This window comes from Hippoglossus stenolepis, chromosome 14, assembly GCF_022539355.2.
Source record: "Hippoglossus stenolepis isolate QCI-W04-F060 chromosome 14, HSTE1.2, whole genome shotgun sequence".
Classification (NCBI taxonomy): Eukaryota; Metazoa; Chordata; class Actinopteri; order Pleuronectiformes; family Pleuronectidae; genus Hippoglossus; species Hippoglossus stenolepis.
Window position 1 is genome coordinate 3,106,882 of NC_061496.1, and position 26,244 is coordinate 3,133,125.

General features: G+C 42.8%; 4 protein-coding genes across 6 annotated transcripts; 3 read left to right on the forward strand and 1 right to left on the reverse strand.

Annotated features, from left to right (window-relative positions):
* The first annotated feature begins 1,016 nt into the window (after positions 1–1,016).
* On the forward strand, positions 1,017–3,846 carry LOC118121268 (leukocyte elastase inhibitor-like). The gene is made up of 7 exons (XM_035177022.2): positions 1,017–1,177; positions 1,708–1,896; positions 2,166–2,303; positions 2,402–2,519; positions 2,606–2,748; positions 2,923–3,090; positions 3,391–3,846. The coding sequence occupies exons 2-7, from the start codon at positions 1,729–1,731 to the stop codon at positions 3,796–3,798; spliced, it is 1,143 nt and encodes a 380-aa protein (XP_035032913.2). The 5' UTR covers positions 1,017–1,177; positions 1,708–1,728; the 3' UTR covers positions 3,799–3,846.
* A 741-nt stretch (positions 3,847–4,587) lies between these two features.
* Positions 4,588–11,284, forward strand: LOC118120894 (GDP-L-fucose synthase-like). The gene is made up of 10 exons (XM_035176347.2): positions 4,588–4,782; positions 6,656–6,801; positions 7,757–7,871; positions 8,012–8,140; positions 8,226–8,299; positions 9,115–9,248; positions 9,549–9,680; positions 9,762–9,841; positions 10,476–10,575; positions 10,662–11,284. Exons 2-10 carry the CDS (start codon positions 6,668–6,670, stop codon positions 10,715–10,717), a joined length of 954 nt encoding a protein of 317 aa, XP_035032238.1. The 5' UTR covers positions 4,588–4,782; positions 6,656–6,667; the 3' UTR covers positions 10,718–11,284.
* Positions 11,285–11,663: 379 nt separating this feature from the next.
* bmb (brambleberry) lies at positions 11,664–18,530 on the reverse strand. The gene is made up of 13 exons (XM_035176341.2): positions 18,149–18,530; positions 16,204–16,442; positions 15,491–15,619; positions 15,231–15,416; positions 14,929–15,151; positions 14,506–14,622; positions 14,230–14,409; positions 13,667–13,873; positions 13,431–13,575; positions 12,792–12,853; positions 12,576–12,700; positions 12,368–12,489; positions 11,664–11,996 (listed from the first exon to the last, which is right to left on the reverse strand). The coding sequence occupies exons 2-13, from the start codon at positions 16,438–16,440 to the stop codon at positions 11,867–11,869; spliced, it is 1,863 nt and encodes a 620-aa protein (XP_035032232.2). The 5' UTR covers positions 16,441–16,442; positions 18,149–18,530; the 3' UTR covers positions 11,664–11,866.
* A 298-nt stretch (positions 18,531–18,828) lies between these two features.
* Positions 18,829–26,184, forward strand: pycr3 (pyrroline-5-carboxylate reductase 3). Of its 3 annotated transcripts, none has more exons than XM_035176344.2 (7): positions 18,829–19,979; positions 22,860–22,953; positions 23,041–23,105; positions 23,952–24,131; positions 24,214–24,426; positions 24,623–24,715; positions 25,255–26,184. In XM_035176344.2, exons 1-7 carry the CDS (start codon positions 19,533–19,535, stop codon positions 25,456–25,458), a joined length of 1,296 nt encoding a protein of 431 aa, XP_035032235.1. In that variant the 5' UTR covers positions 18,829–19,532; the 3' UTR covers positions 25,459–26,184. The 3 variants fall into 3 exon arrangements, with proteins under 3 accessions (XP_035032235.1, XP_035032237.1, XP_035032236.1); XM_035176346.2 differs by having other exon boundaries at positions 18,835–19,222; XM_035176345.2 differs by having other exon boundaries at positions 18,836–19,162.
* The last annotated feature ends 60 nt before the right edge of the window (positions 26,185–26,244 follow it).

Sequence of the window (26,244 nt, forward strand, 5' to 3'; positions counted from 1 at the left end):
GCGGCGGATAAAGACCAAAACATCTGATGTTGACACTGCGAAATGCCGTATCATGCTTCTAACCGCAGATGTTAAGAAACCAAGGAACCAGAACTGGGCCAGATTGTTACTGAGCCCCAGACATTCTGCTCCGAGTGTCGTCTACAAGGCACACGGATGAAGACCATCACACGAGTGAAGGACACGTTCCTCATGAAAGGCTCAAGCTCTGCTTGCCTTTATATATTTTAATCAATACGTAGGCCTGTTTGAAACCTTAACATTTTTTTGTAGCCACCAAAATGTGTGCGTGTCATTGATTATTGATGAGGTGTTTTCTCTGATTTGGTCCTTACATGAAATCAGGGAACTTCTAACTTATGTAAGAGAAGTGTTTTAACTATTAACATTCAAATAAATGAAAAAAGAATTTCTCATGAACTCATATTGTGACTCAGGTTCCACGAGGTGTTATATAAACTATGTTCAAGGTGTGAGGGAGACAGGAAAAGGGAGGGAGGGCTTCTGAAGAGGGGGAGTCTGGTGGCAGTTATGTAACAGTGGGTCCAAAGGTTTATGATGGTTGCCAGTGGTTACACTGTGACCCTCCTTGATGGGTGAGGACGAGACATTATCTCAGTAAATCCCACTGACACACCTTTCAGTGTTTCACAGGACGAACCTCATTCCTGCTCTGCAACAAGTTCACAGACGTCTAAGATTTAAATGTAAATGTAACTACCATACATTCAGTATCAAGAGAAGATTTGATGTTGGAAGATCAGAAACATATCACACAATAATAATAATAATAATAATAATAATCGTTATTTATAGCGCATTTTTCAAAACACATGTTGCAAAGTGCTTCACAAAGGCAGCATAAAAACAGACAGGTCGTAAAAAACATCAACAACGTGTATAAATACAACTTCCGTGTAAGATTCTCAGTTACAAAGATAAATAAATACACTTTATTAGAGGATGTGCAAACATTTCCTCAGAATTGTGTCGGTTGCGTTTTTTTTCCCCCACTGGTGCGCAGTTGTCCTATAATGGTGTTTTGTTCCCAGCAGTCAGTGACTTATCGCCCAGTCACGCGTCACACCCACACCTATATACTGGTGTACGTGTTCCTCTACTGACGGCTCAACCTGCAGGTTCACGTCCTCTGCTTCCACGTCTTCTCATCTCTCAGGTAGGTTGGGGATATAATTATATCTGGTTGTACGTGTCGGGGGGGGTTTCCTCCATCACGCGCTGTGAGAGACTTTCAAACTCCGTCTCGTGTTCCGTCCGTCGAGTTCCTGTTAAAGCTCACGTTGAGTTCCCGATTCACATCAACTAAACGCTGCGTGATTACGAACCTGAAGAGAAGCTGTGGCACAAGTCAGACCCGGAAGTTGAATGATGTTCCACAAATGCGCAAATGAAACTGTGTGTGTTTGTGTGTGTCAGTGTGTGTCAGTGTGTGTGATTTCATTTCATAGTTAACTGGGACGCTAAGGTCTCATCATCAAAGTGCTGTGAGAGAATGTGTGTTATGATTTGGTGACATATACAAATAAAAATTGAGTTTAGTTGAATCCCAGCCAATCTGGTGGGTCTCGGGGGTCTTGGCACATTTTGTTCCGCAAAAAATTGTAATACAATCAAGCAGCAATCAGGTGCATTTCTGTTCAGATTTAAAAATATATATGTCTAAAAAGCATTTTTTGTTCATTACAGGACAACTGTACATCCTCAGCCATGGAGGACATCAGCAGCTCAATCGATGTCTTTGCCTTGGAGCTGTACTTGACTCTGAGCGAAGCAAACCCATCGGAGAATATATTCTTCTCTCCGCTGAGCATCAGTTCAGCTCTGGCTATGGTCTACCTGGGAGCCCGAGGAGACACAGCTGCTCAAATGGAAAAGGTACATCACACCATGTCTCTGTCCCCTGTCATTCAGAGACTCAGAGAGTCAGAGCTGTGGGACCAGTTGGTTATGATGGAGCAGACTGAACGGTGTTTCTAAACCATCTGTTCTTCTGACTCTAGATAAATCCCCTGACACAAGGTCCAGTATGTGCTGTTCTCTGACAGCAGGACATTGAACTGACAGTTGAGTTCAGTTCATTAAACCAGTTTGCTTTCTGAACAGAAGAATAAATCTTACATGTGTCAATCCAAACTTCCACACAGGCCCTGTCATTCAGCTCTGGTGAAGCCGTCCACGCCGACTTCGAGACGCTAATCGCAGACATCAACTCACCATCGGCATCATACATTCTGAAAACAGCCAATCGTCTGTATGGGGAGAAAACCGCAAAGTTCCTCCTTGTGAGTTTTCATTTTCCACTTATCAAAGCAGAAATTGATGCTTAAATTGATTTTTAAAAACGTCCTTGAAAGTATAAGATGAAATCTGCTCTCTGCAGCAATTCCTGGAAGCCACGTGTAAGTACTACCAGTCAGGCCTGAAGACTGTGGATTTCATCAGGGCCGCGGAGGCGAGCAGAGTGGAGATCAACACCTGGGTCGAGCAGCAGACAGAAAGTACGACTTTACACCTGAATTGAATGAAAAAGGGAATAAATCTTTCTACATTGTTCTGAATTGTCAGGTTTTCTGTTACATTGCAGATAAAATAAAAGATCTCCTGAAGCCGAGGACAGTCACTCCAATGACGAGGCTGGTTCTGGTCAATGCCATCTACTTTAAGGGAAACTGGATGAACCGCTTTGATAAAGCAAACACCAAAGAGATGCCCTTTCAAGTCAACCAGGTAAAGAAATCACTCATCACAATTTAGCATGTTGTGTATTGTGTGTACTTTCATTCATGGTTATTACATTCTATGTCCCTTAGCTCCTCAAACTAAAGTAGGTAGTAACTTAATCACAGTGGAATTATTAGCTAGATAGACATTTTAATAGTTGCTTGTGTGTCTGTGTGTCAGACTGAGAGCAAACCAGTCCAGATGATGTACCAGATGAAGAAGCTGCCCTTCAACTACATCCCGGACCACGCTCTGCAGATCCTGGAGCTGCCGTATGTGGAGGAGGAGCTCAGCATGTTCATCCTGTTGCCTGAACAGCCCACAGACGGCTCTGACCCTCTGCTGAAGGTACACAGAGTTAAATCAATAGAGTTTTTTCATATTGAGAAGCTCAGATAAAACCTGCTGCTCACTCCCCGTCGAGCACCTAACAGCAGACAGACAAAGATGGAGACAAGCTGGTGAAGGAAGTTGAACATCTATGCACTAAAAAGCCAAATATTTTCCTCCTATATTGACCACCAGCAGATGTACGGACATAACTACAGTTGTGTACCTTAGCGTCATCAGATGTTTCAGCCTTTTAATCACAAGACACCCTCTTCTTAGTTTTTAGAGACGTGATCAAATGTATTTGCTCTGTTCCAGCTGGAGAAGGAGCTGACGCTGGAGAGGCTGAATGAATGGACCGACAGGGAAAACATGGACGTCCAGTCAGAGATCCTCGTTCACCTGCCAAAGTTCAAGCTGGAGGAGGACTACGAGCTGAACGAGCCTCTGTCCGAGCTGGGCATGACGGACGTGTTCTGCGCGTCAAAGGCCGACCTGTCTGGCATGAACGGTGAAGGAGGACTCTTCCTGTCTACGGTGGCCCACAAGGCCTTCGTGGAGGTGAACGAGGAGGGCACGGAGGCGGCGGCGGCCACAGCAGGCATGATAAGTTTCTGTATGTTGAGGGAGGAACACTTCACAGCAGACCACCCCTTCCTCTTCTTCATCAGGCACAATAAAACCAAGTCCATCCTCTTCCTCGGCAGGTTCTCCTCTCCTCAGTAGACAGAACCAGGAGAGGAAGATATTCAAATAAAGGCTTAATCCTTTAAATCTGGGCTTTATTTTCTGGGATTTTTGCTCATTAACTGTGTTTTTGTCTGTTTTTGCACTGAAATCATAGATGAAGATATTAATTAATGAAGAATATTTTTGGTCCAACAATGATTTGTGTGTTGAAAGGATCCAGGAAATAAAAGAATAAAGTTACTGGAGGGGTGTGCAAGTAAAATGAGCAGTTCACCGACATTTTTCAAGAAACAGGTCTGATGGAACACGTTTAAAATTACTGACAAAGAACCAAAAAACTAGCATTTTAAAAAATTGAATTAAAAGGAGTAAATCTCAAAGATCTGCTCGACTTCAAACTGCCAAAACAAAAAGCACAGTCATAAAAGATGTCTGACTGTCTGAGCCAAGTAGCCTGATAGCAGAAGGAATGAAAATTTCAAAAAACGTTATTACTATTAATTTACAAATTGTACAGATTGTACAGATGTATCCTTTTTAACTTTAACCCCTTTTTAATGTTGTTTATTTGTCTCGTTTTAAATTTAACAGTTTTGATTTGTACATTTTTGACTTTAAATCGATTTCTTAAAATTTTTTCAAGATAAACTTCATGTTACAAAATGTCCTGTACATTAGTTGTGATAAAAGTACAGTGTAAAAGTACAAAAACATATAAAACATCAAATCAGCGATAAATAAAATCAAATGACATGGAACCGGCTCGCCTGATTCCCTGACACTACCTCAGTGTCCCCGGGGGGTGGCGGTAGTGAGACCGCTCGGGCGTGAAACCACCGCAGAAGAAGAGACGGAGGGAGGACAGTGCAGATGAAGTGACGCGTGGAAGTTGAAGAACATCTGTTTATAAACACACTGGACATCTACCTCCTCCTCCACCTGCGTGTGGATCCGTCCGAGCCGACCCCTGCTCCTCTTCCTCGGGGACAAACAGCTGCTTTCACCGAGGTAGCCCGGAAGGTACGTGACCGCTCTCACGCATCCCTGGCCGCACACCGTTAGCTCAACACGGCTCGGCATCTAGCTAGCGGTGGTTGTTGTGGTTTGTTGTGGTTTGCTGTTCGGATCCATTCCTCTCGTCCACGCGTGGTGGTTGTCTTTGATTCTTACTTGAAATTAAAATACGTGCGTGGTGCTTCCCTGTTTGAATGACGTGTCCTCGGCCAAGGTAACCAACCCCCTGAATGAGTGTGGGGACGCCGGGTGGAACCTCCTGACCACACCACGGGAGGAAGTGTCAACGGGCTCGAATCCTGCTTCTTCATAAAAGTTACTTTCACTGTTTGTGCCTGTCACTTCTGCACCAGTTGCATTAACGCGAATACATGGGTGTGTACCAGGTGGCGGATTAGACATGTCCAGGATGTCCTGTCCTTATCCGGCTTCACTGAACCTAACGTGTCCGTCCTAGAATGCACCAGGAAGGAGAATTGTGGGTTTATGTATTACAGGTGACGCCGATCAAGTATAATATGATAACTTAATAAACTTGAGAGGTTTGAAGTTGAAGTAAAACCAATGGAAAACATTCAACTGAAAACTTACAAGTCTGGGAGACTATGAAGTTGGATTCTGTTTTTTTATTTGTCAAAAATGAAAAGGTGTCTACAAGTTTGTCATTGAAGCTGGTTAGTTATATTTTGATACCACTGTATGAGAGAGAGGTGCACAGAGAGAGAGGTACACAGAGAGAGAGAGAGGAGAGAGAGAGAGAGAGAGAGAGAGAGAAGAGAGAGAGGTGCAGAGAGAGAGAGAGAGAGAGAGAGAGAGAGAGAGAGAGAGAGAGAGACTATGTTTAATGGCTACTCTCTTGGCCCATGTCCCATCCTTCCATTTAGCTGTGTTGAAATCTGAGTAGTTTTTCACAGACGGAGGTAATAATGGTGATCATTGTGTAGCTGTGAGGAGAAAATAAAATAGACAGGATGGCCCTTCACACCTGAACGTGAAAAGAAGGAGGGGGTAAGGGAGGTGATAAGTTGGACGCACCTGTGTGCATGAAAGAGGAGTGAGAGTAACTGAAGGAAGGAGATCCTTGTAATCTGTGGTGGAAATTAGACCTGGTGAGACTTCTGAAATGAAGAGATCTGAGAATAATGGTCTTTTAGGTACTTTATTCCTGGCAAGGAAGGTCAGACAATCATACAGCATGTGAAGAGCATTCTGCAGAGGGAATGACAAAAGAAACCTTAGCAGACGTGTGCTCATGCAGATTTGGTGAAGGGGGGATGTGTGTGAATAGCAGATGTGAGTGTGTGAACCGAGTGAAAAGTAAACTCCCAAGAGATAAGACAAAGAACAAGGTCCTCGTGGAGGAAGTGAGCACAGTTAGTTCACATTTGTGGCAGGTCAGCAAAGGTCATCTTGGCAGTTACACAAGCAGACATGGTCATATGTGAACAGAGATAATATATAATACAGTATAGTGGTATAATTTTCCATCACAAAAGATAGACCACTTTCTGGACATGTGTGTTAAAAGAGGAAGAAAAGTGACAACGTTTAAAGTGATTAGAGGGAGTTGATCCAAGAACCAGCTGGTTTCTCACAATCGTCCTGGACAAAGAGGCAAATGAGCTGATCCCTGGAGCCTGATGAGGTGGATTCAAAAATCTGTCTTACCTGCTCGGATTGGGCCGTGATCTTCTCTGTCCCTGTTACATTGGATTTGAATATCATTATTGAATACTAATTGATTAACTGAATTGATTGTTCGTGATTACTTTTCCTTTTAATGCCTTTTTTGTAGCCTGGGTAATCCAGGTTAGCTCTCTGACAATTGTGTCTTGTTTTGTATGTCACAAAAGGTATATCTTGGTTCCCTTGTGTCCAGGTTAATCGCGCCATGTCAATGAAGGTGTTGGTGACGGGAGGGTCTGGCCTGGTGGGCAGGGCCATACAGCATGTGGTCAAAGAGGAGCGAGGAGACAAGGAGGGGGAAGAATGGATATTCCTCTCCTCCAAAGATGCCGACCTCATGTGAGACTCACGCCTCCTCTAAACACTGCTGATGTTTAAGTGTGTATAAAAACAATGTCGAGACTAGTTATTGCAATAATCCTTACCTCACCTTACTGTACCTTACCTCATATTACTGTGCCTTACCTCATCTTACTGTACCTTACCTCATCTTACTGTACCTTACCTCATCTTACTGTACCTTACCTCATCTTACTGTACCTTACCTCATCTTACTGTACCTTACCTCATCTTACTGTACCTCACCTCATCTTACTGTACCTTACCTCATCTTACTGTACCTTACCTCATCTTACTGTACCTTACCTCATCTTACTGTACCTTACCTCATCTTACTGTACCTCACCTCATCTTACTGTACCTCACCTCATCTTACTGTACCTTACCTCATCTTACTGTACCTTACCTCACCTTACTGTACCTTACCTCATCTTACTGTGCCTTACCTCATCTTACTACACCTTACCTCATCTTACTGTACCTTACCTCATCTTACTGTACCTTACCTCATCTTACTGTACCTTACCTCACCTTACTGTACCTTACCTCACCTTACTGTACCTTACCTCATCTTACTGTGCCTTACCTCATCTTACTGTACCTTACCTCATCTTACTGTACCTCACCTCACCTACTGTACCTCACCTCATCTTACTGTACCTCACCTCATCTTACTGTACCTCACCTTACTGTACCTCATCTTACCTCACCTTACTGTACCTCACCTCATCTTACTGTACCTTACCTCATCTTACTGTACCTTACCTCATCTTACTGTACCTCACCTCATCTTACTGTACCTTACCTCACCTTACTGTACCTTACCTCATCTTACTGTACCTTACCTCATCTTACTGTACCTCACCTCACTGTACCTCACCTCACCTTACTGTACCTCACCTTACCTCATCTTACTGTGCCTTACCTCACCTCAACTTCACTTAACTCTGTTCAGGAACATGGAAGAGACACGGGCGGTGTTCGAGAAGCATCGGCCGACCCATGTCATCCACCTGGCTGCTCTGGTTGGAGGTCTTTACAGGAACATGAAATCCAACCTGGACTTTTGGGTATGAGGGAGTTGCTCTTCCGCTTACACTGCAAATAAAGGCTGTGTGTTACCGAAGACGTGTTGTTGGTAAATTTGTGTTATGGTTATCCAGTAATCGGTTACTTTCACATTTGACACTGATATGTCTGCTCCCTCTAGAGGAACAACATCCACATCAATGACAACGTGCTGCATGTAGCCCATGAACTGGGTGTCGTGAAGGTGGTGTCGTGCCTATCCACCTGCATCTTTCCAGATAAGACCACCTATCCTATCGATGAGACCATGGTAAGAGGCTGTTGAAGTCAGGCTGCACCACACCTTTTGTGTTTTGAACATGCTAACTAACCTTTCTTTGTTTTCTTTGTACCAGGTCCATAATGGTCCACCTCATGAGTCCAACTTTGGTTACTCCTATGCAAAGAGAATGCTTGATGTTCATAACAGGTACGTGAACCCTGGTGACAGCCAGTGGCCGGAGGCATCATGTTTTCGGGTTGTCCGCCCATTCCATTGCCATAAACACAATATCTCAAGAATGCTTTGACAGAATTTCTTAAATATCTGGTTCAAATGTTGTGCTCAAGGATGAACCGATGAGATATTGGGAGTAAAAGGTCAAGGTCACTGTGACCTCGCAAAACGCATTTGTTGCCTTGTGAACACGATAGCTCAGGAACACCCTCCAGGAAATCCTCTCAAATTACGAGCAAACTTTCACTTAAGCTCATGGATGAAACGATTTCAATATGGGGGTCAAAGGTCAAGGTCACAGTGACCTTACAAAACACATTTGTGGACTTATGAACACAATTTATCAGTAACATCTAGGTTCTGGGCTGCTTGCTTCTCTGTGTGGATGTTCTCCCCTGTGCCTGTTTTCTCCACATACTCTTGAGTTCAATGACACAATGCAGGTTGTGTAGCTGGAGACTTTAAAATGCCTGTAGGTGTGAATGGTTGTTTGTCTCTATGGCTCTGTTCAGACCTGGTATCTCACTCTCCCCCTCTATGCGAATTAGCATGCAAAGCATTTGTTTGTTTTTGATCACCGAGAGATGATGTTTTCATAAGCTCTGATTATGCAAACGTTACCATTATGTGGTGATAGCCCATGGTCACAAATACATCAAAGTATGTGCTGAGAAGTGTAAAAATACGTAGCGGGGCCAGAGAACGTCAGCTGAGTAGGCGGTCCCTCGATGAGGCCCAGTGAAGGACAAAGTGGTTCAAAGTGTGCTGAATGTGTGCATGTCTCTCAGGGCGTATTTCAAGACGCACGGACGCGCCTACACCGCCGTGATCCCCACAAATGTGTTTGGTCCTCACGACAACTTCCACATTGAGAACGGCCACGTGCTGCCAGGTCTCATCCACAAAGCGTACATTGCTAAAAGTAAGTCACAGTCTCACGCACATAGACGGTATATAAAGACTGACAACAAAGAATAGAATGGACTCTCTTCCTCTGTTTTTAAAAATGTCTCTTGAATAAATATGAAACATTTGGCACAGGATATGTAACCAGCTCGTGATGATTTTAGATGAGCTTTTAGGTTTGTATTGCATTATGTTTATTAAGTCAAGTTGCATTTTTTTTTTCACTTTATTGATAACATTGTGTTTATCCCTATGAGCAGGTATAAAGAATAGTCTATAGAGTCATTTAACTCTTACGTTTTGTTTTGCTCATTAGAGGAGGGTCAGCCCTTCGTGGTCTGGGGCTCTGGCAAACCCAGAAGACAGTTCATCTACTCCTTGGACCTGGCTCGTCTCTTCCTGTGGGTCCTGTGCGATTACCCAGAGGTCGACCCAATCATCCTCTCTGGTAAGTCGTCACACAGGACACGTTGAGGATGCTGATATTGAAGCCGTGAAGTTTAGTAACTGTGTTGTCTGTCGGTCGCAGTTGGAGAGGAAGACGAAGTGTCCATCAAGGAAGCAGCAGATGAAGTTATCCAGGCGATGGGCTTTGAAGGAGAAGTTCAAGTATCCTTTAAATCACAAGTTCACCCAAAGCTGTTCAACCTGAAACTGTTGTTTTTTACATTAGTCTGGACTGATTTGTAGCCGAACTGCAGCTGTAACAAATCCACCAAACTCTGTTTAGAATCCATCATATTTTAACAGTTTCCTGCTGAATATTGGAGATAAACTCTGGTTTTTAATAACTTCTGAGTCTTTTTAACTGATCCACAGTTCAGCTTCACTCTTCAACTGGAGCTGATTGTGACAGTTGAAGCTGTGACTCAGTCAGTTCTTCTCACAGGAGATCGAACCCACTCACCAGAGTGACAGAGAACAGACACTCAGGGAGTGAAGGAGTGAAAATGAAAATCCTTTATTATAGTTGCTGCTGGTTTAAGTTCTGTGATGTCCAATTTAATGGATGCAATAGCTGTGTGTTGTTTATGATCTCAGGCATCTACGAATCTAAACTAGATTTTCCGAAAGTTAAAGTGATCAATGCCTAGAAAGAAGGAAAACCCAATAACCTTAAATTTTTTATTTTGGAAAATGTTTGACACTGTTAACGTATGAAATTTGTATAAAATTGACTTTGATATGAGAAACACAAGATGTACCCAGATTTAATCTTGTTTCCTTAACCTTGATGTGAAAGTACGACACCAGTAAATCAGACGGCCAGTTCAAAAAGACTGCCAGCAATGCAAAGCTGAAGCGCTACCAGCCAAACTTCAAATTCACGCCCTTCAAACAAGGTGGGAGCCGTTTCTGACATGACCGTTGGTTTTTGGGTACGTGCTGTTCGATTGTCTCCTCTGAATCATCTTTTTGTCATTTACAGCCATAAAGGAAACCTGCGAATGGTTCGTTGCCAATTACGACACCGCCCGCAAGTGAGAAATGTCTTCGGCCCTCCACTGACGGGGAAGAGAAGAAGAGGCTGGAAGAAGGACAAGGTGGCGAATGTTCAGTCAGTTGAATTCTGTGACTTTGAACGCTTCCAAGAAGTGGAAATGCGTTGACGCAAAAGTAAGGATCCTTAACAAGTTACTTGAGCGTCATCTTTTAATCGTTGACTGGTATGAGGTTGAATCCCATAGGGATGTGATTCAACGGTTCTAGAAATCTGGTGTTTTTTATTTTAGGCTTTTGTACGTGCAAACACCTTTTACATGGATCCTTCACACTCCTCTATATATAGATGAGGTCTTTGGATTGAGTAACTCGTCTTAAATACATCTCTGCACCACAGTACTGGGTAACGCTACACATTCTACTACCAGTGGGTAGTATTTCAGTTATGTAGTGTGAGCTCTTTTATTGGGAAGAATTTACCTCGGTAAGTGGTTTGGGATTTAGAATTTTTAAAAAAGGTTTTAAATTGGTTTATTTAAATATATATAGGTTGCAGTGATTTAAATTTTTTAATGTTTGGACTGAGCAAAATAAATTTGATATCCATGATCATGCCTTCGAGTGTCCTGTGTGAATGTTAAGAGCTCCATCACATTGAGCGTCTGTGGCTCAGGAGGTAGAGCGGGTCGTACACTAGCCAGATTGTTCTCAATCATCCTCTCTAATCCAGTTATGATTTCATCGCTTATTTTCCATACAAATTTTAATTATTCAAATGTAGCCTATTACTTAATACCTATTTCCCTATCGCATGATTTAAAGGCAAAACAGCCTTCTCTCATGGAAGGAGCTGAAGCAACGATTTCACGTGGGGGGGGGGCTGAGAAGTCTGAGCCGGTTTTCATATCTCAAATGGAAGATCCATTCTATGATGGAATCCAGCAGTGCAACTAGAGCGGCTGTCGCAATACATAGACATACAGACTTATTGACGGGTTAAGAAATAATTTATTAACTTAAAAGAACATTAAAAAGTGTTAACAATAAAGTACATTTTTAAAAATGAGCAACTATATTTCCTGCTTAGCAAATTGAAAGCAACTACGAAGGACACAGTTACGCTTCATTAGTATTTTTGCAGGGACGTCCGTCCACCAGTGAAATTCATGCTGAGGAGGAAGTTGAGTATTTTCAGGAGTAAGCGTAGGAGGCGTGGCCTCCGTCATGGACTCTGCAGAAGTCCAGTCCCAGCACGGCTCTCTTCTTACAGGCCTTCCCCGTCTTAGTGATCCCATTGCACAGCTGACGGCCGGACGCGGAGCTGCCACAGGAACAGGAGAAGTTCATGATCAGTTTAATGTGTAGAACTTAAAATCAGATGAGAAAGTTATGACCAACTTTTAGTCATAAGGGCACAGTCACATCTGAAGACTAAATGATATTGATTGATCGACACTTCTGATCCAATTATCCTCTAGTGTGCAGCAGCCATTAAACGACATTATCAAACTTTTGCATGATATTTTACAGTTTAACCATCAACTTTATTATAAATAACTTTGAATAATAAATATTTATTCTGTAAAATCCCTTTTCACATAAAGGCAGATGTGTCTGACCCAGTTATTTCTGACTGATTTCTGCCATCGATAAATCTGTCAGGCTCCAGTGTGAAGAAAACAAAACACCAACCTGTTGCTAACTAGTGACGGAGCTGGACTCGCACTTCGAGAGTCATTCGCTAAATCATGCGAGTTGTTCACTGCATCAAAAACTCCTCCCAGGATCCTCACTGGTATGTCGTCACCCAGGGCCTGGGCAAGATACAGATATTTACCACAACATAATCTGAATTGTTTTCATAGCGTGAGTAACCTGTGAAAGGGAGTGACGTTCCTACCGCAGAAACGTGCTGTTCCATCAGTCTGGGAGTGGAGTGACAGGATGTGCCTTTTATTTGCATGAACCTGGATTCGAGCATCGGCTTCCTGCGAGGAGGCGACACCGCTGACAGCCCCAGGTCGCCTGCACACAGCAAACAGTCACTAAAACTACCAAGGAATTGCTTCTTATATATTCCACAGTTTGAAAAGGTGTGATATATATTTAATCTGACCTGACAAGAAGCTGTCCTGGTGCAGGAGGTCGTCTGGCTCCAGGAAACCGACCATTTCATCTCTGGGGATTAAAGAATAAAACTCACGGCATCAAACTGATCAACTACAAAACAATAAGAGCACAAATCTCTTTTACTGCTGCACATTTGTATTACCTCCACTAAGGAACTTGAGTTTTTGAAGTTCTGTTGGTGTGTGGAGACATGGTCCAAGAAAAATTGAATGTTAAAAAAAGGTGCAGATCTGAGATTACTCCTGCACTTGTTATTTTTTTTTATCACTTTCTTTTCTGTTCTAATTCATTTAATTTCTTTTAAATGTCATTTTAACATGTTTTATTAAAATCTGTTCTTTTACTACATTTTAACATGTTATATTTTTTTTAACTCTAGTTAAACTAATTGCATTTCTTGTATGACCAAACAACCAATTCTTAAATGTAATTTTTCTGATTATATCAATGTGAATCAAAGTACTTTTAGTTCTGGACAGTTGATTTTACAAGTTAAGATGTTTTGAAAATGTCACATGTGGGTTCTGTTACATTATACCAGGCGTTTAATTTTATTTTTTAATCGACAACCATCAGGAGAACAAATGTCAGGTTCAGTGAAAGTCGTCGTGCGTTGCGGACTCACTTCTGTGGTGTAGACGATGCCGGATACGAGTGACCCGCTGGAACTTGGTGCTTCTGTGGTTCCACGACGTCACACGGGGCCAGAGGCAGCGGGACAGCCGACTTCCCTCCGAGGCTCGACCACAGCTGATTCACAAACCAGTGACCTGCACACGGGAAAGACACGGGATCAGCACATTCATGCAAAAACACAGGGGACGTTTTGTTTGTCTTGCTGGCAGGTTTTTCAGTCTGTACCCAGAGACACAGTGAGCAGCAGCAGGGTGAGGCTGCTGAGATCCAGCGCTGGCTGCTGGTTGACCTCGGCCACTGCGTTCAGAGGGACGGTGAGCAGCAGCATCGCTCGAGAGAAACCGGGACAACGCAGGAACGTCAGGAGGACGGCAGACATGACGAAGTAGCCCGTGTGTGCAATGCACGTCCACATGGCCGTCAGACTCAGACCTGCACGAGAGAAACACTCACTGATCCACGAGGAATAAAAAGTAAATCATCGTATTTCTGTGAATTCAGGACATTTTACTGACAAAGGTGAAAATAAAATTCTTTAAAATGATCAAGACATTAATTGATTCTCTTTCTCGCCATTTTTCTGAATTTGTTTTTGCACTTTCCGTGATCAATAACAGTCGTACTGTACATACTTCAAATTGTAAATATCCATCCTTCATATTGCACAATACTTGTTCTGGTCAACACACTGGATTTCTGTAAATGTCGCTGTATGAATTAACTGTTATATTACAAATCAAAATGTCTGAGCCCTGAGCAGGGGCACAGACGACGTGGGCCGGTCTCACCTGCCCAGCCGAGGTAGCCCTGGATCACGTGCAGCCGCTCCTCTATCCGACTCTGCATGTTATCGATGTAGTGCAGCATGAAGCCCAGCGTGCTGTTCATGCGTTCCAGTTTGTCCATCAGGTCGCTGTAGTACTGGGAGGTCTGGTCCTGGTACTGCAGGAACTCCAGCATACTGTGGTCTGAGCAACAGCACAAACGAACAGGACGGATATAAACTGCAGATGTAGAAATCACGTGATGACTTCAGATTGCGATGCCTTTTTTTTTTTTATTACCAATTTTCTCATAGATGTCCTGAGCCTGGTGTCTGACGTCTGCCAGGTCTCTGACGATCGCCTTGTGGCTGTCCTGCACCTCGGAGCCTTGAACCTGCAGATGTTCACTCACGTTCTCTGAAAGACGAGATGGTTGAGATATTACATTACTAACAACACTAGTAGTAATAATAACTTTATTTATATAGCACTTTTCAAAACAGTAACAAGGTGCTGAACAAGTTCAAGATGAAAAATTGAAGATCACAGCAATGAAGCACAGATACAGAAACATTTTGCAGAAATAAAAATTGCTGCACATGAGAAAGGAGTAACAAGCAATTTAAAAAAGCAGCATACTTTTTTTTTTTTTTTGGGAGTTTTAGCTCAACATATTGTTCCTTTTGAACCGTTTCCTCTGTGGAATTACATAAAAGCACAGACCCATCCTCTTGGTGATGCCCTGGATGAGCTGAGCCACCAGCTCCTGTCCGGAGGCGATGAGAGCTTTCTCCTGACCCAGACGCTCCAGGTTGCTCTTCAGTGAACTCTCCATCTGCCCCTGGCCTTCGTGCAGTTTCCCCTGCTGGACCTGCAGAGAGCTGTGGCCCTGCAGCAGCTTGTCCAGGGAGGCCGCAGTCAGCTCCCGCAACTCCGACTGGCCCTCCTGTGCAACCACGATCACAGGTCACATGACAAACTGGTGCACGAGAAGCTGCAAAGGTAGAAGATAAACCCAACTCCACCTTCAGGTCCTTCATGGCATCCAGCTGACTGGTTGCCGTGGAGATGAGAGCGTTGACCGTGTGCTCCGCTCTGCGTCGGAAGAGCTGCTGGCGAGTTGCGTAGCAGACGGAGCGAGCTCGGTTGCTCACTATGTGATAAGCGTTCCACGTGTCCGAGTCCATGTCCACTGTGCACTCTTTAATAGACTGACACATCACAGGGAAATTATTCAGTGTACTACAGTAAATTATGTAGAATAACTGCGTGTGTGTGTGTTTACCATTTCCTCTGTGCAGGGGTAGGTCTGCCGGCCCTCGCTCTCGGCCTGACAGTTGAACAGAACCACGCCGAGCTTCGCCAGCTGCTCCTCCGAGAGGCTCTCACAGCTCGACCTCAGCCGGGCGACCACCTGCGACACGACACAGGAGCAACACGAGTATTATTTCATTTCCAGTTTGTTCTAAAGCTTTTCCCATCTTTCATATCAGTGTTTGAAGTGTCGAATATATTGATATTCGGGTTTTAAAAAGTTTTTAGTGGCAGCCTTTACAGTGTGAGGATTTTCTTTATTTTCTTTCATGGTAAATTAAATAGATTTGGACTAATATATAGCCTATAGACTAAGGCTAAATATTCCCAGACATATTGGTGTCAATGGTTATGTTTAGCAATATGAAAACTTTTATTTCATGAAATAAACAATTCAGAGAAGATATCAATTTATGTTTATATATCACACAACAAAGAATATGTTTATTTTCTTAATTCAAGTTCTATATATTCAGTTGTATTCATGTTTTCGTTTACTTATAGTCCGACATTTACGATACAATTTTGAGTTTATAGCCTGAATTACATTTCTTTGTCAATAAATTAATCAGAATCAGGATTTTATTATATAACTCCAAATCTTTACAAGAGGAGCTCAAAACAAAAAGCACTTGGCAGATGAATCAATAATGAAAGTGTCTGACTGTGAAGGTTTGTTTTGACCTTGTAGTGACAACTGTCCAACGGGCTGAGCTCCAGCTGCTTCGCCTCGGACAAAAACTTCTCGTCGCCAGTGGTCATTTCAAACTGAGCGTCCTTTGCCAGAAGAGCTGGAGCTACAGCGGCTGGTGGAGGAGGTGGAGCTGGAGGAGCCTCTGTCCTCCTCAGCCACTCAAACAGTCCGCTGACGGCCGGACACTGACAGGTGAGGAGGAGCAGGAGGATCAGGAGTCGAGCCATGTCTGGAAAACAAGAACACATGTTGAAATGAAGTGTTACAACTTCAATCTTTATTTGTAAAGAATTTTGATGTTGCAGTTGAGTTTTGAAAAAGGTTTGATTCACGCTTTTTTCCTCTGTTCTGCTTCTTTAAGTCTCAAACTGTGTGAGTTTTCCAGTTAAAACGTTTATATTAAAGTTAAATGTAATAGTTAGGTGTGGAGCGAGCTTTATTACTCACGTCCATAAGGAAACGTACAGAGATTAATCACATTAAAGACTTATATTCTAGTTTTTAGAGCACTACACAAATCCCCAAAACAGGAGCTGTATTTTCTGACTGTTCCAAACAAAGTACATGAGAATTTTACATAAAATCATCCACAAGTTCCAAAACACATCTGGAATCTGCATTAGGAAAGTGTTGGCTTTAACACAGATGTTATTTCTCCATCTAGATCTCCAAAATATGGCTTTACCTTGGAGGAGAAAATAATAATATTCTTGATTTCAAATGTTTGAATACTTGACAGCAGATGTCTCCTAATTCCCAGAAAAGTTCATTCTCCTTGTTTCCACTTCACAACACGTTAATTGAACATTAAACCACGATCAGTTCTGACATCATGAATAAATCCTGCAGGTTTGTACATATTAAACTCAGACTGACGAAATCAATCATAAAGTCATATCAGCTGAGACAAGAACAGATGGTGAGGTATATTGTTTCTATTTTGTTTATTTTACTGCTTTATCTCTTATGTGTCCTTTCAGTCAACTGCCTGGTGTCTGGTTTGTATTTTAAAGTTTTGCTTCTTCTCTACTTTGTAAAATTGTTAGAAGGTGCTGATTATTATCATCATTACTACTACTAGACCATTGAGTCAGTCTGGGGTCACAGGAGGAGGATCAATAAATGTGACAGATTACGAGAACAACCTTCCTGCGAAGTGCGATAAACTTTTTGCAGGTGCCGATTTAAAATTGTCATCACAGCATTTATAAATGACATTTTCTGTTTGCTGCAGTTTAAATGGAGGTTTTGTGATTATCACACCGCTCTAATTTAACCTGTGCACAGTTTGGTTCAGTGCATCATTCTGCAAAGTGAATCTCACACATCAGAGTGAAGTTAAACACATTTGAGTGAACAACCACACTTCAGAGGGACCACCACTAGATGGCTCCATTACCAGACCCTGTGTGTTTGGATTTATAGATTTTAAAATGTATATGCAGGATTTTGAATCTGGTGTATGTGGATTTTAATGTCTTGTTACCTGGAGAGACTGTAAATCAATTATAAAAACATATTTCATTCATTCATTGATTCATGCATTTGAATGGAGTCCACACTGAGGCTTGCCCAGGCATGTCTGCTCTGCTGCTCACACACTGCACACAGCGTTTCTATTGAAAATGAAGGAATTCACAATCTACACAATTATTCATCTTTACTAATAATGAAAAATGCAAACAAAACCAAGCAAATTAGAAAGACGTGAACATGATTTAGTTTCCAGTTAAAGCAGGACAAATGTAAAACACACAGGAAGTTTGGACTCTTTCTTCTGCAGAGCACAACAGCGAACAGGAAACAATAAGAAATCACATTTTAACACATTTAAAGCGCTGAGCAACACATCTGTGCATAAACAGCAAAGACATGTCATTTCTCTGCACAGTGGATTAAAAGCACCAAATGAGATTATTACTAAAAAACCTGTACCTGTGGTTTGCAGGTCGCTGTGCACCGAGTGTGAAGCAGGTCTCACACACACACACCGACACACACACTTACACACACTCACAGCTGATTGAAATGACACATGATTGATTTTTGTCCACACACACACACTCCGCCCTAATGACCTGGTAACGGCTGCGTCTGATTTATGTCCAAGATGAAAGAAAGAGGGGCGGTGCAGGGGCTGTGCTGGTGAGAAAGATGGGGAAGGCACCGCCCACCTGGCTTGAGTAGGAAAGTGAAACAAAACAAACCAACCCACTGGTGTTTTAATAATGCTGCATTCAAGCACCCCTCGGATGTTCCAGATTAGAAAGTATGGCTGCGGTCGAATTATTTATCAATTTTAATTTAGTATATTTTTAATGTTTATTTATTTTGTATTTATATTTATTCTTATTTGTTGCGTGTGATTTGACATTATTTAAAGATATTCAGTGGGAATCTGGAGGTTAACCATCAAACTAATCTAAAGTATTAACAAAAATTTAACAAAGAACAAGATGTAAATAGATAATACATATAAATATAAATAGGCCTACAAATGTTATTTTGGTGATGAAAATAAAAGTTATATTTTGGACCCCCCCATTCATTGTGGAGTACCTTGCTTAGCGCCCCCTGGAGGTTATGTGATTGTAAGTGTTTGCAGTCTGCTACTGGTCAGTGGTGATGGAACTACTGACACAGGTGCATCACTTTGAAACATTTCCGTTTTGTCTGTTCTCTGCATGTTTCTGAATTTGCGCGTGTTGTGACTTTTTGCTGCTCACGTGTCAAACTCTTTGAAAGTTGTTTATCTTTATTGGCACGTGTTGAGCTCTCTCGGCCACCATACGGAGCAAAAAACTTTTCCTGTTATTCTGAAAACCACGTGGCGGCGCTGTAACCCTGGGCAGGTGTCTCCAGTGGATCTGAAGTGACTGGTTTTCACGTTAAAGACCAGTTTGAGCTTTAAAAGGAGCGACGGACGTCTGCAGCCCTGAGACCCACCAGGTGAATACCCAGCCTCCCTCCGGCAGCTAGCCGCGGTCACGCTGCCGTCGCCCGGCCTCGGTGCGTGTGTCACTCCGCGTTACTTCATGGTTGTCCAGTCAACAGGACACGTGCATTGTTTTTCCTAATCTAATCTGTCCCGGATTATTCTCTCGCTGTCCCGGGTTAGCTAGCTAGCTAGCTAGCAGCAGCAGCGGGGCTAGTTTGATCGCGGTGTTAGCATCGTTAGCACCGTGTCTACCACCTGTAGGCTAACTCGGATTCAAGCTAGCCACACCAGACATGCTAATTAGCCCGCTAGCCGTGTGAGCGCCGGGCTAGCGGGCTGCTAGCGGGCTGCTAGCCGCCGAGCTAACTAGCCAGCGCAACAATGGACGACCCCGGCATGAAGAAGCAGAACTGGGACGTGCGGGAGACGGAGCTGTTCCTGGAGACCCTCAAGGAGCTGGACATGAAGAAGTGCCTGGACGGGAGGAAGGTGCGCAACAACAAGCTCTTCAAGGTGGCGCACCGGCGGATGACGGCGGCCGGCTACCACCGCTCCGTGGACCAGCTCAAGTTCCGCTGGAAACTTCTCAAAAGTGCGTACTACAAGTGCAAGAGGGCGCCCAACGCCCCGGCCCCCACCAAGATCCAGGGCTGGTGGCGCTACGAGAAGACGATGGTCGCCATCATGGAGTCCAGACACCCGCTGGTCGGGGCCGGGGTGAACTCTGACCGGATGGACGAGGGGACCGAGGACTCGGATGGAGAAGCGTCGATGCTGCCCTGGCCTCGGCCCTGCCCGGGGAACACCGCTCAGAACCTGGATTTAATTGTAGGGGTGACGCCCTGGATCCCGTGGAGTGTGTCGTTAGCTGTGGTTCCGTGTGTCTCGTGTGTTGTGTAGATGCATGCGTTGGTTTGTGTTGTTTACATGCACCCACCCACACACACACATCTGTCCTGCAGAGTGTTGGTGTTGTTGGAGGCTGCAGGTTGTGATGCTGTGGAATCATTTGTTGTCAACATGTCAGAATCTAGAAAAGTGGTGTAAAATCCCCACATCTCATTTTCACAAAGTCCAGGTGAAGATACTCCCAACATGTGTAGTGAGTCCAAAAATGAAATTTACAACATGTACCATCACAGCAGGGCTGCAACAAACAGCTGTTTTATTATTTATTTATCTACATATTATTGTCTTGCTCTTCTAGTCGATAAAACATTTAAAGATATTTTGGCATTTACAAATTCTCTAAACCCCAATATCTGGTCTTTAATTTGCTTTTTGCTCAAGTGACAAAACCCAAATATATTCAGTCTGATCTCATCAGATAAGATGTAGGAAATTCAAAACTCACGCCACAGCACAAAGGAGAAGCATGGAAATAAGAATAATGACTTTAAACAGAATCTAGAATAATAGAGGAATGATTGAAATACTATTTACTGAAATAGGCTGGTTCTTAAATGTGCAATTTAAAGATAAAAGTTGTTTGTTTATATTATACATTAAGTGCAGCAGTCTTTCTTGGATTGTGGATTAGATATGATGCTTGAAAAATTACTTTTAATCTAGCATCAAATGATTCATTAACCAATCGTTGCAGTGCTCCATCACAGACGGCTGTAAAGAAAACCGCCCTTAAAGAACTGAAGGTCGCATCAAAGCAGATGTGTATTAATTCTCTGGATGGACGAATAGATTAATAAACCGTTTGTCTCTCTAGATTTTATGTCTGTTATTCTTAGGTTACAGAACATGATTCTACACAGCGCACCGAAAGCTACATTCTGCAAAACAACACGATATTAAAACCAGAACCTCCATTAAAAATCATCTGTTTAATCAGGCTTGGTATTAACATGGGTCTCGACTCTGAGCCGATCACATGTGGACACCAGCTCTAATTTCACTGATTCACACCGGCATCACAATGCGTCTCCACTGACCAATCAAACCACCTTTCCACTCCATACGCAATCAACCACCTACATCACCTCCGCGCTCAAACAACAAATGATGCTGCTTTTGTTTCCGTCTGAGTAACTGAAGTGTTTGTCAGAGGGAAGGAGAGAGAGAGAGGCCTCGTACACGCCTGCTAATAACCTCCGTCCCGAGAGATCCCATCTCAAGTAGCCAGCGCTAAGTACCTGTGCTCACACCTGGTAATACAATGTGTCTCCTGTGACCACTTGTGATTGGATGTTAAGACCAAATTATTGTGTTGACCCAGCCTGAGTGTACAGATGTGTCCGATGTCAGTGTGTGTGTGTGTGTCGTGATTCTGTGGGAGAGGAGTCAGGAGAAGCTTCATGAATCTGGTGCAGCTGCAGTGAAGAAAGATTTCACCAATATCTAAAGTGTCAGCCATGCTGTTAAAAGAATGTGGACCAGACCAACTCCGAACGTGGTGTGATCTGATCTATATCTACAAATCAAATATGGTCCCTGACAAGTGTGAAATACTTTTGATTCATTGTGAAAATGTGGTTGGAGAACTTAAGATGAGTAGGCGGTTCTTCAAATTTGACCCAAGACACATTTGGGTTCTCATTGATAAAAAGAATGTGGTCGTTGTGATCGGATCTCAAATGCGTCCACGATGCATCTTGGGTGGGATGAAGTTACACCTGTAACTTAGAGCTGTCTACTTGTGATCGGATCCCTCAGGACGGACGTTACCAGGTCCGAACAAGGCCTGTTCATTACATGCAGAAATCCTAATGAGAGCGAGGGAGAAATCAGATTCACAGCCGGACTGGGACTGGGTTCTGTGCTGGTTTATTGGCCCTGCAAACTCCCATACTGGGTTAGGGGTGCAGCTGCATGGCAAACAAAGAAAAGACCAAGAACAGGGAAGCTGCTGTAGGAGCAGTTGTGGGAAATCTGTTGAAGCGTTGACCAGGATTTAACATGTAATCTGACTCATTGCCTGAACTGTTTCTTGTGTGCATGTCCACAAAGTGTGTGTTGTGGTCTCTTGCCGTGCGTTTTCAATACAGGCGTCCTGAAACAGTGTGTTTTTTTTCTTTCACAGTTTATTTGTTTTGGTGACGTGTACTGCAGCGGAGACATTGTATTAAATTTGATTTGCACTGGTTGAAATGGTGTCAGTTATAATGTGAAAGACAAGCCTCTCTTCATCTCTTTAGATTTTTCTCGCCAGTTTCGCCTTTTTTTTTCCTAGTTTCAGGCAATTTCATTGTTGAACATTGTCACATAAAATACTTTCATGGTGTTGCTCTTATTTTGAAAGGCATATTTTATCTCAGTAATAAGTAAAGTCCAGCAAAAAAGCCCCTCTATGAATTTAGTAACTATAAAAGTGATTTATTGATTTATTTCATGCTTTTTGCTTCAGTTAAAGACAACTCGATCTTAAATGATTGATTGTCTTAGAACTGCATCTAACAATTATTTTCATTATTGATTAATCTGCTCATTATTTCCTCAATGAATCCTCACAGTTGAAAAGGAAGAAACATTTGTTTGAAAAATAACTAAAAAACAATGACAAAAAATGGTTTTAAATTGATTAATGAACTAATTGTTTCTCTTTTTTGCCGTATTTTTTGTTTGTAACAGAGTAAGTGTGTGTGTGAGATTGTGTGATTCTCTTGTTACTGTGGGAAACAGATTGTGTTGTCGCTCGTCCTGTGAATGATGTTGACGTTCCCCGCTCTAATCTGTTCCGTCTTTTTCATCTTTCAGATCAAAATGGACCCCGAGATGGACTCGCAGCTGAAAATCGGTTTTATCGGTGCAGGCAACATGGCGTACGGCATCGCAAAGGGCATCCTGTCCGGTGAGTGACAATAAAACCTATGTGTGATTCAGGTAAAGGATTTAGTTTTGGAGTATTGACTCTATAACAGTTTGTTTCCGTCTACAGGAACTGTTCTTCCTGCAAACATCCAAGTGAGCGCACCGTCCTTCAGGAACCTCGAGCGCTTTCAGGTGCGTCTCATGCCGCCGGGCACAGCTCATGTTTTCATGTCCTCATGTCGATGTATATGAACATGTAGACACCATCACTTTCTTATGACCGTGATAAAACACCTGGAGGGAATTTCCTCTTCTTGATTGGATTTTTGTGGATAGAGGTCACAGTTCAAGGTTACTGTCACCTCACATCCGTCCCATTCTTGAGAACATGATATGTCAGAAAGGAGCTGTAACATTTTGCCATAACTGAAGAATTCATGTCAATAACGATAGAATTTTACGCCTTATTTGTCATTTTACCTACAAACGGTCAAAGTTCATTGTCACAGTGACATCGGCTTGTTCTACAAACACTAACTTTCAAACACTTTATTATTCAACACCATGACTCAGTAACAGAAGTTGAGTATTGTATTTCTGTATTTCCTGCATGAGTTAACAGAGCATTGTGCATAAGTGGCTAAAACAAAGTTTATCCAGACGTGTCTTTATAAGGCATTAATAAACCAATGCAGCTATTTTTTTGTTATCATTGATTAATCTTCTATTACATTGTTTGTCTCATAAAATGTAAGAAAACTGTGTAAAATACCAGTCGTCATATCCTAAAGTGATCTCTTCACGTGGCTCGTTTTTTCTCATACAGTCTATAATCAAAACATCTTACAATGATATATATATATAACAGAGACAAGCTTCAAATCTTCTGTCATAAATTACTAATGCAAAATGACCCCCCGACATCTGCCGGGCTCCAGAGCTGCTGCCTGAAAGCTGATCTGTTGTTTTATCTCACCTGTGGGTGTGAATTCACATTAGTTCATGGGGGTTAGCTACATTTCTTCCTCTTGCCTCCAGGAGCTGGGGATTTCCGTCACTCACTCCAACGTAGAGGTGGTCAGTGGCTCGGATGTCGTCTTCGTGGCCGTCAAACCTCACCTGGTATCGCTCGTTCTCAATGAGATCTCACAACACGTCACCGACAGACACATAATTGTCTCCGTGGCAGCAGGAGTGACGCTGGCAACGTTGGAGGAGGTGAGAGCCATCGACCGAATGTTTAAAACACTTCTGTAATGATGAGGAAACCGTGTTGACCCTCGCTCTGTCTGATTCTAAGCTCCTTCCAGAGAATTCAGTCGCCGTCCGCCTGATGCCCAATCTGCCGTGTATGGTTCAGGAAGGAGCGCTGCTGTTTGCACGAGGGTCTCATGCAAAGGAGGAGGACGGCGTTCTGCTTCGCTCCTTGTTGCATCACTGTGGTTTGGTGGAGGAGGGACCTGAGGCCTGGATCGACATCCACACTGGCCTGAGTGGGAGTGGGGTCGCTTTCGTGAGTGACCTCACATTGAACAGTTATACAAACTTACTTCAGTACGATTTATTCTGTTGACACCAGGACTGAACAGTTTCCTCTGTTGAAACATTAAAACATTTTACTGAGACTTGTGAAGAGTAAACACATAGAAAAAGTTACAAAGACTCAGATTAACTTGTTCTAATCTGATGCTTGTGATTCTTCTGTGCAGGTTTATCTGTTTGCTGAAGCTCTGGCAGAAGGAGCTGTGAAAATGGGGATGCCCAGTGCTCTGGCCCACAGCATCGCATCTCAGACCGTTCTGGTCAGTCGTGTTTTTTTTTTTTTGCTCATCATCAGCAACATCATCAGTTTTAGTTAAAGTCAAAATGATCTATGCTCTTTAACGTCTAAGTCTGGAGGCACAATGTTTCAGTTTTTAATTTCATAATTCGATTTAAGTTTTTTGGCAAAACATGGATGAAAAGGAGAATGAATAGATCTCTTCAATTCTTAAGGGGAAATTGAAAAATAGCGAAACCTGATAATAATGAAGAAAGAGATTGTTGGTAACTATACGTTGATTAACAGTTGTAATTAAAAAAATATAGAACCTACAGTTGAGCCAACATACGCTCTACATACTGTAATTTATTCAGATCATTTTTTTCCAGTTGCTTTATCTTTAATCCAGAGATTTAAAATGCATCCTGGGAACAACACAATAAGATGTGCAGCATAAAAAAAGCTGTGAAAGCTCATAGCCCTGTTCCAACCTGGTATTAACATCTGTCTCATGTGATCCAATCACAAGTGGACAGCGTGAAGTACATTGATCTGATTTTGCCGCTGTGTGTGCCGCAGGGTGCCGGGAGGTTGTTACGCGACACCGGGAAGCACCCAGCTCAGCTGCGCTCTGAGGTCTGCACCCCGGGGGGAACCACCATTTACGGGCTCCACACGCTGGAACAAGGCGGCTTGAGGGCAACGACCATGAGCGCCGTGGAGTCGGCCACTGAGAGAGCCAGGGAGCTCGGCAGGAAGTCGGCGGCAGGAAGCAGGAAATGACGTTTGCCTTTTTTAAATAGCTGCTCATCAGACTTAAGGAAAACCGCGACAACTCGTCGTGGAACATGGAGACAAAACTGGACTGGACTTTTTTATTTCTATCTCCCTTATTTCCCCCCCAAACAAGTGCATTTCAATCTTCTCCTCTTTTTCTTGCCTCTCTGACTGGAAGTGAATTATATCTTACCATGACCCCGAGATCTACATTTTCTGGGAGAATCACTACTTTTTTACATGCACACCAATAATCGATGTTGTGGATTCAGACAGTAAATACTAAAGTCAGGGACCCGAATTAGACTTTGCTCATAGCTGTGGATACTTAAACCACAATAAGGTGCAGTGTTGTGGCTTGTTAGGGTCATGTTAGCCTGCGAGTTTCAAAACACTGAGTAGTCTAAAACTGTGAAGCATCAATCGGTCCAAAAACTAATTGTGTACACTGCACATATCCAGAATTGCCTTACTGGCCTTGATTGAGCATGTAATGTAATGTGTAGTGTAGAAAGGATATTGAACGTGTATTTAATATTGAAATGTGTTATTTAATAATCGGCCACATTCAGCACTTGTTGGGCAGCTGCTCTCCAGTGATTGTCTCACTCTCGGGTGCAGCTTCCATCTAGTTGCTGGTTTTTTTTTTGTGCGACACAATTTGTAGGAAAATATTAATGGACAATGCCAAGTGTGTGGAGTTGATTTCATAAAAGTGTCATGTGAACAGGATGACTTTGTGCGTTGCCTTTTTATTTCTATTTAATTTGTTTAAGGAGCTGCGTCCTTGCA

Bases quoted from the DNA above. Each gene is read 5' to 3' on its own strand.
- pycr3 (XM_035176344.2), top strand. From the start codon at position 19,533: ATGGACGACCCCGGCATGAAGAAGCAGAACTGGGACGTGCGGGAGACG. The intron at 23,106-23,951 runs GTGCGTCTCATG...TCTTGCCTCCAG, and splicing joins GGAACCTCGAGCGCTTTCAG to GAGCTGGGGATTTCCGTCAC. The intron at 24,427-24,622 runs GTGAGTGACCTC...TCTTCTGTGCAG, and splicing joins GTGGGAGTGGGGTCGCTTTC to GTTTATCTGTTTGCTGAAGC.
- bmb (XM_035176341.2), bottom strand. From the start codon at position 16,440: ATGGCTCGACTCCTGATCCTCCTGCTCCTCCTCACCTGTCAGTGTCCG. The intron at 15,620-16,203 runs GTCAAAACAAAC...GTCGTGTCGCAG, and splicing joins TGGACAGTTGTCACTACAAG to GTGGTCGCCCGGCTGAGGTC. The intron at 14,410-14,505 runs GTAATAAAAAAA...GCTGTTGCTCAG, and splicing joins GGACATCTATGAGAAAATTG to ACCACAGTATGCTGGAGTTC.
- LOC118121268 (XM_035177022.2), top strand. From the start codon at position 1,729: ATGGAGGACATCAGCAGCTCAATCGATGTCTTTGCCTTGGAGCTGTAC. The intron at 1,897-2,165 runs GTACATCACACC...ACTTCCACACAG, and splicing joins CAGCTGCTCAAATGGAAAAG to GCCCTGTCATTCAGCTCTGG. The intron at 2,304-2,401 runs GTGAGTTTTCAT...TGCTCTCTGCAG, and splicing joins AAACCGCAAAGTTCCTCCTT to CAATTCCTGGAAGCCACGTG.
- LOC118120894 (XM_035176347.2), top strand. From the start codon at position 6,668: ATGTCAATGAAGGTGTTGGTGACGGGAGGGTCTGGCCTGGTGGGCAGG. The intron at 8,141-8,225 runs GTAAGAGGCTGT...TCTTTGTACCAG, and splicing joins ATCCTATCGATGAGACCATG to GTCCATAATGGTCCACCTCA. The intron at 8,300-9,114 runs GTACGTGAACCC...CATGTCTCTCAG, and splicing joins ATGCTTGATGTTCATAACAG to GGCGTATTTCAAGACGCACG.